This window comes from Limulus polyphemus, unplaced genomic scaffold, assembly GCF_000517525.1.
Source record: "Limulus polyphemus unplaced genomic scaffold, Limulus_polyphemus-2.1.2 Scaffold2918, whole genome shotgun sequence".
In the NCBI taxonomy this organism is placed as follows: Eukaryota; Metazoa; Arthropoda; class Merostomata; order Xiphosura; family Limulidae; genus Limulus; species Limulus polyphemus.
The window spans coordinates 1-8,110 of NW_013668528.1; the positions used below are offsets into that span (position 1 = coordinate 1).

The 8,110-nt window shown below is 30.9% G+C and overlaps 1 protein-coding gene across 1 annotated transcript in view; it reads right to left on the reverse strand.

The window, feature by feature from the left end:
* Window positions 1–1,764: 1,764 nt before the first annotated feature.
* Window positions 1,765–8,110, reverse strand: part of LOC106468217 (AP-2 complex subunit mu) — a 57,481-nt gene continuing 51,135 nt past the window's right edge. The window contains exons 7-9 of the mRNA XM_013928631.2: window positions 6,300–6,435; window positions 5,343–5,440; window positions 1,765–1,915 (exon numbers count right to left, since the gene is read on the reverse strand). Coding sequence (XP_013784085.2) covers window positions 1,798–1,915; window positions 5,343–5,440; window positions 6,300–6,435 — 352 coding nt within the window. The 3' untranslated portion in view covers window positions 1,765–1,797. The remainder of the gene's footprint in view (window positions 1,916–5,342; window positions 5,441–6,299; window positions 6,436–8,110) is intronic.

Genomic DNA, 8,110 nt, shown 5'->3' on the forward strand with positions numbered 1-8,110 from the left:
AGAAACAGATGCTGGCTTACTGGTGTCATCACTTCCAGCAAGGAAAGCTCTCATCAATTTGCTTCACTCCACCAATGAAGCTGCAAGTTGTGCACATATTTTGCATCCCTGTGCCCCACTTTCTTTTTTGACATAATAGGCTAAAAGAATAAATTAATAAGTACTGACTACACTATTTAGTTGCAACATGCAAATTATCAGATGAAAGGAAACATTCTACTTTCCTAACTTCCTAACCACAAATTATGTTTAAATTATACAACCTGGTTTCACTTTAACTGCCATTATTTAGGCCACCCATACTCATGTTAATTAATGTGACACAACAGTAAGAAAGTCAATGCACATGAATGTATATGCTGATAAATCATGCTTATGAGCACCATATAAATTACTGGCAGTTGCTAAATCACATTTATAAACTCAATAGGTTTAACTACACGAACACTACAGGATACAAGTCTGAAATTGCTTGCCACACACACTAGAGGCTCAAAGGCTATATTTAATATTAAAGGTTTTGATAGAATGAGAAAACTTAGATATAGGCTAACTAATTAGTGGTGCTAGATTACAGTTCCTAGATTAAGTTGCTAGTACATCTAGATCTAACATTAATGTTAGAGACCTGTTACTTCCATCTTTTTAGTCTTAGGTTTGGATCTAGATGTAATAATAATGACAGAAATTTAGCTTTATACATCCAAACTAGACTTTAGATTTGGGTGCATAGATTGAAAGCACCTTGTATTGAATCTACCCAGATCTAGATATAACCCTGCCTCATCAATTCTAGATTCAGATTTATTAGGCCTAACTTTTAGAACAAATGTTACATCTAGATCTATTAACTTAGTAATTAGATCCGTCCCAGTGCAATGCCTAGTTTAATAGTATAGGTCTAAGTATGCCTATAATATAGGCTACAATTTGTATGATGATGGACCTAGAATCTAAAAATAAAATTATAACTGCAATTAGACCTAAAGTCTAATAAGTACATTAGTTATTGTAAGACATGATTTACAATCAGCCAGTACAATTACAAACCACTACATTAGGCCTATAATGTTTACTAGGTCTAGGCCTTGCCTGTTGGATATATTGCCAATCTTGCACACCAGTTAATATGTTACATCAATCTCATATTTTCTTTTTGTTGAACATACACTTATTTGTATGTTGTACTCTGGGACTTATATTTGATCTACAGATGAATGATGGAATAGTGTAATTTACTTCTGTACATCAATTCGGTCTCACTGTATTTCAGTGGGTGGCTTTTAAAAGTTAAAACCATAAGCGTAATACACACAAATAATGTAACACTGTGTCGTATTTACTTAACATAGGGCAGTTGCGCTATATCTTAGGGGAGGGCATAATTATCAATTAATAGGCATTATAGGCCAGATGAACTTTTGCGCCCCTTCACACCTGTGCCCGGGAGCGACTGCCCCCCCTGCTACGCCACTGAAGCTCGTCAAATTTTGTGAATATGTACAAAACATATTAGAAGTTATAATACAGAAATTTTACAGGTCAATTTGGAGTCACAAACTTGGCTGATTGAACGGAACCTGTGGCAAAGGAACTAAAATTTATAGTAATGAAATTGATGGTTACCTTGTGGTTACAAGGTTTGTCACCTCAACTGAACCTAAATGGAAAGAGTTAAAAAAATGTAATATTGAATAATTAGAATTGTTTTTAAAACTAATGAAGAAAAACACATAAAAGAAACATTTTTGACCTTTATTCATAGCCTTTAACTTTGGCTAAGCATTAAGAATTCCATCATACCTCAAAGTTCATAGAAATAGGAGGTCTGTTCCATTTCTTCTTAGTATCAGTCTGTAAGAGTTCTATCTCAGCACTAAGTTGAGTCTCTTTCATCCCTGCCATTCTTTTAATCCTTTTTGCAAAAAATGAAAGAATTCACAGTTTGTTGAGTAAAATACTAAATAAAACTAAGCTTTTTAATGAAAAATAGCAGAGCTAAAACAACTGATCAGTGTCAGATCTGTAAAATATCAACACAAAGTTACATTTTCATTCCCACAAGCTCACTTTTCTTTAAACCAAAATTAACTTAATTTCCACATGCTTAATACAAAACCTTTAGAATGAAGACGTGGCACAAAGAACAAAGTCAAATTGGAACAGTTGGTTGTTTAAACATGGAGACCGAAGATGTAACAAATTCTTCATGAATAAGAATGGAAAAGAACTATCACAAACAAGTATCACTCTACTTCTAGTGTGTACTAGTGTAGAAAGTTAAAAACTTTTTACATATTTTAATTCCACAGGCATATTCTGCCAACAGTACACAGATCCCCTTTTATATCTCAGAAAGATCAATAACTACTCAGCCATACAAACACATTTAGTTGATAAGTAGCCAACAGCTACAATATTCTGTCTGCACATTTTGAAAACAAACACACGTAAAACTAACATACCTTTGGACTAAGTGAACTGGATTTTGAAGTTCAGGAAAAAGTATGTGAAAATTTAGAATACAAAGACTTTTATAAAAATTTGAAGCTTTGTGAACAGCTTGCCAGAGATGTCATTTTGAAGTACAGAGTCACGCTGTAAAGTTATTATTTGTTGAATTATGGCTAATGCTCTATTAGGTTCTGACATCTGAATTTGGTGGTCGAATGTTCATAAGCTAATAACACCATACAAAAGATAAAACTAAGAGTTTTGTGATAAATTAAAATAATCATTTTAGAGCTGTGGTACTGTTGAAAGTGTGACAACAACACCCTATGACTGTGGAAAAATATAAAGATCCAGAGTCAAAGTTTAGAGCAACTGCTGTTCTCTCAAAACATGCACAATATTGTTTGAACAGTTCATCCAAAATGAGAAATACAATAAAACATGCTTGTCCCATCTTAGGACTAAACATTCTATAGACAATTTTAAAAAAAAGATGTAATCACTTAAAATGTAACAGGTATACAATGTCATACCAAAGTTATTGCAAAAATATAAGACAAAATGGTCCACAGATTCTTTAATGTAGAAAATAGACACAAGCTTAAAAAAGAAATAATTTACACTGACAATTAAGTGGAATGACTTCAAACAGTTAATTGGCAAATCTTCAATTGGGAAGGTTTAGTTAATGCTAAGGAAAAGTACATGAGTAAGGTTTTATGTTCATTGAATGTTAATAAACTGTTCAGTACATGTCTACACTATATAATGACTGGCATATAGCCCTTCAAAAATGATGGGGAAAGTACTACCACCCCAACCCCCATAGTATACCCTTACTTCACATTTCATAGCTAACTGAAATAAGCAACTTTTGTGAAATCAAGCTTGAGTAACAAGAGGCAGAAAAGTAAAGTCGAGGCAGTCAAACATTGGTAAATTCCTTTGTGAGCCAATGGAAATTAAGATCATTCATGAAATTAATTCGTGGCATTTCAATAGAATAATAATTGGTAAAAATCAGTTAGATTAACAACTTCTAATGTATAGAAAAGCCAGTGCATTGTGTTAACACTACTTTCCAACAATGGCTTTTATGCCATGTTACTTAGCAACAAAAGTATAACCTAATATTGTTGTTTGTCTATGTATTGGAAGTATAAAATGAAACATATAGACAACAAAACCAGAAAAATATTTGTTGATTTCTTAATTTATAGTCTCCATTAATTAAAGAGGTTTGTTTTTTATTAAATATGTTGGTGATATTACAGAAAATAGTTTAATTCAGAAACAATTTAAATTTAAAATTGAATCAATATTTTTACTTTCATGATAAATTTTATGCACTTGGCTCTGGGCTAAGTGATCCACACTACATCTTTACTTTAGGCTTATTGTACCAACACTCACTATGCTTATAAGGTTTCACAGCCCCCTTGCACCCCTGTCAATAAAATTGTAATGGGCAGACAGTATCGAACTGTTCTATATATCTGGATAAATGCATTTGGGCTTTTATGACTCCTCCTGGCTTTCATATAGGTTAGACAAATATATCTTTTAAAACAGTACTGTTCTAAATCTTGGTGACAAAAACTTTCCACGTAACCAGAACAGTTTGTTGTCAAGAACGTTACAAGTCCATTCACAAACATTATTGCCTTGATAAAACATTTTGCTTCTAGTTCACCAAGTCTAGTATTTGCTCAGGAAGTATAGATTGCATATAAGATTACAAATACTCTATATAAAGTGAAGCTGCCAAAACCTCATTTAATCAGAGAACAACAATAAGCCATTAAATTCATGGACACCGGAGGGTCAAAGTGTGCTTGTTACAAAAAATGTTTTTTACAGAATTACATTCAAAATTTAATTAACCCTCTTGCCCTGGGTATCCTTTACTGCGAATGACGCAAGGTTTCAGCATCTTACATTAAACATTTTATCAAACTACTTTTTGTTTATGTTATAGAAATTAGAATAGCATAAAATCTTAGCTAATAATCTATATTTTAATAGTATACACATTTTAAGTTCTTAATTCTACAAGGAAATATTTAAAAAAATCCTGAATTTCCACTAGTGTGACCCATTTTCTCTTAGCATGTCATCATCCCTATTTTATCCACCACCCCTCGAAAAAGTACAAAATTAAATGTAAAATACCCTCTATCAAATCATTATTGCTCAAACAAACCAGTTCAGAACAGCCTCTTTGATTACTTTGGATCTTCAGGTTCTAATACACATAATAATATGTATGGTTCAGTGTTTTTAACCTTTAAAAGATTTTGTTAAAATTCAGGCAAGTATCAGTGGCTCTTGTCTGAATAAGTAAGTAAAATGTTTGAAATTTGTCACATCCTGTAGGTGCTTGTAAGCAAAAAAATTGTAAAAGTGTAAAGTGTTCGTGGTGGTATAAAAGTAACAAACAAGTTTCCTCAAGCAAGATTTCACTTTAAACTCATGAATCATTTTAGCAATTATGTTTTCTAAAAGGCCATTCAATCCTCATCTTCTATCCTGAGATAAAAACATACTTCTATATATTTATAGACAGGTCCCTTAAAATTATAAGAAATATATCTTAAACATCTAACAAACCAACATTTTCTTCCACACTTGAACCTAGTAGTTTATTTACCAAGATTAGCAAAGAAAACCCTGGGCTATGGTTATATAAACAAAATATTTACAGATCAACCAATAAGTGTGTACTCAGCATAACAGTATACACCATTTAGTCATGATCAATCTGGTATGATATGTTTTTATATTACAAGAAATGTCACATTTTTATGTAGGCATTTTAGAAGCAATTAAAAGTACTTCAATTAAATATTAACAATTTAACAAACAAAATAAATATTTGATTTACTAACTTCCATACTATTGCATTTTCACTGGCTTTGTACTTTGCTTTACCCTTCATACAAATCAACTGAACTCCACTGGTATTTAGGGGGGTAGGTATACGAACCTATGAAAATTTAATGAAACAAAATGCAATTAATCAACAGATTTGGTACTAAACTTGTGTGAAAATATGTTCAAATTTTTCTTCAGACAGTGTATTTCTCAACTACAAAATATGATCATTCATCTAGTTGTAATCCAATATTTTATCCAAATACAAAATTTCTATTCAAAATATTACTGTACATTAAACTCATTTTTTGGACTTGTCCGTTATCAGGAAAATCAAGATAATTTTTCCACTAAGATTAATTATCCAATATTATCAGGCTAAGTAAGAATTCATTAAAATTAGAGCACAACCTGCTAATATTAGAACAAACACAATGTAAATATTGTTACTAATTGTGCAGTCATGATGTTAGGTTTTCTTTAATATGAACTATATCTAAATTATAAAGGTTTGCAAAATCATGGATTAGAATTATTCTCAACTTCAACTAAAAATTGTTTTAAATATTTGGAGACTGATCTTCTTAATCCATAACAGTAATATTTTAATTCAAAGGAATGTTTAGTTATACCTATGACTAGATAATATGCAACCTGAAATAATGGTTCAAACAAAATTCAAGAAGCCTTATAAATTCTCATACAGGAAAATTTGAACTACTCTACTATTTATAAAAGTCATTCACTCTTGTCATCAGCAACAGTGTATGTGTGTGTGTTTGCATACACATATATGTATATTAAATGATCATACTACCCAATCATTAATTTGAAACTACATGCTCAAAGCTCCATACACTAATGTTGTAAACTCTATTCAATACAATCCTTATATATGTTATATTTCACATTTTTTTGCAAAAGCATAGTAATTACAAACTAATACAACAATCTTTATGTAAATAACATACTTCAATTTTCTGTCCAATAAGAGAAGGCTTAAAGTTTGACTTGAGGACAACTTTAACCTCCATCTTAGTTCTGCCAACTTCTCGAACCAGTGGAATGATGCGGAATGGAAAACTGATATCTTTGGTTATACGATATCTGGTGGACAAACACACATATATATAGAAAACTTGTACCATATCCTAGTAGTACACTGAACATATTTTGTACAATTACATATCAAAAGTCAGTTTCACAATTCTTAGCAACATATATTCTTGGTTTAGTGCTCTTTAAGGCTGCTTGAAAATTACTCTCTTAATCTCAGTATCATATGAAAGTGCCATAAAAAATCACAACTCAATGAATCAAACAACTAACATAAACAGTATCTATCAAATTACTAATTATCTTAAGCCTTAAAATAACAGCCTTATGTAGAAAAATACAAACCTTGAAGACAAAGAAACTCTAATTCAAACTACTTAAATACAGCTTATATAATGGTAAATTGTCAAACAACAATTTATAAGCAAAATGAAGTGGTTTATTTTGGAGGAACATACTAAATGTTTCAACATAACATTGGTCTGTTTTTAGAAGACAGCAAAACATGTTTCCATACATAAGTAAAGCTTACAAAGTTGAATTATTAACAACCAAATATGTTTCTCTGGCCTTAAATAAACTGTAGAAGTTACAAAAGTAAAAAGGAGAGGTAAAAGTTTGATATATTGTATATGAATTGTAAAAAGTGAACATTAACTATATAACAATAAACATTTACGTTTCTTTTAATTCTTTCAGCACGGTCTCGGTCCCTGGGACACATGTTGTTACAGTACATACCCTCAATAAATAGTAAATACTAACTATTACTGTATTAACTTCTAGTGCTACTACTCGTTAATAAACATTGCAATACCAAAACTTGGAAAAGTTGAACTCAACTAACTTCAAACAGAAATATATTCCAGTTAATGAACATGTACAAAGAACAACAAAAGACCTTTTGGTCCATCTAGACCATCCTATCACTAAATTAAACTGAACATAAAAAACTCAATGCCAGCCCTTGTCATTCAAATAGTTATCAAGTTTTAAATTAAACTCCCTTAACTGTTTCAGCATGGGCTCAGTCCCTGCGATCGACCTTGTAACCATTTTGTGCTTGTTATAGTTTTCATGCTATAACTTTAAATAATAAGAGTATGTTAATGAAATTTGACAGATTATCAGTAAATATTACAATGCTTTCATATGCAAAATATCAAATTTTTCATTAAGTCTTAAGGTTTGTAAAGCAATGTTTTCCTCATGCCTTTTTTTCTTATTGCATGTTGCCTATCCAACATGCAAAGTAATTTTCATTTTAAGATTAAAAATACTTTTATACATCAGAAAATTTTCAATTTTCATGTGAAATCTTTATAATGTCCAGATAGTTATCAAATGTTTCTTAACAAAAAACTTTATATTTTATCTGTTATTTTCAGTAACGAATCTTTGTTTGTGTTTGATAGATTTGATTCATCTCATAACAACCGTAAAAAATTAGTAAATAAATATAAATTATGTCTCTTTCATTCTAGAATGACAACAATTTATAACATGAAAACATAAATGTTTAGATAAGTAGCTTACATCTCATAACATTTATATATATTTATTGTTTTGATTATATTGACCTTTCAGCCATGCCTGGCTAACAATACAGAAGTTACAATGATGTGGCACACATGCACTCATGTTACCATATCCAATAACATACACCTGGAAAAAAGTTAAGCACCCCCAAATATTTTTCAGGATTGCTTATTGAAAATAAGGTTTA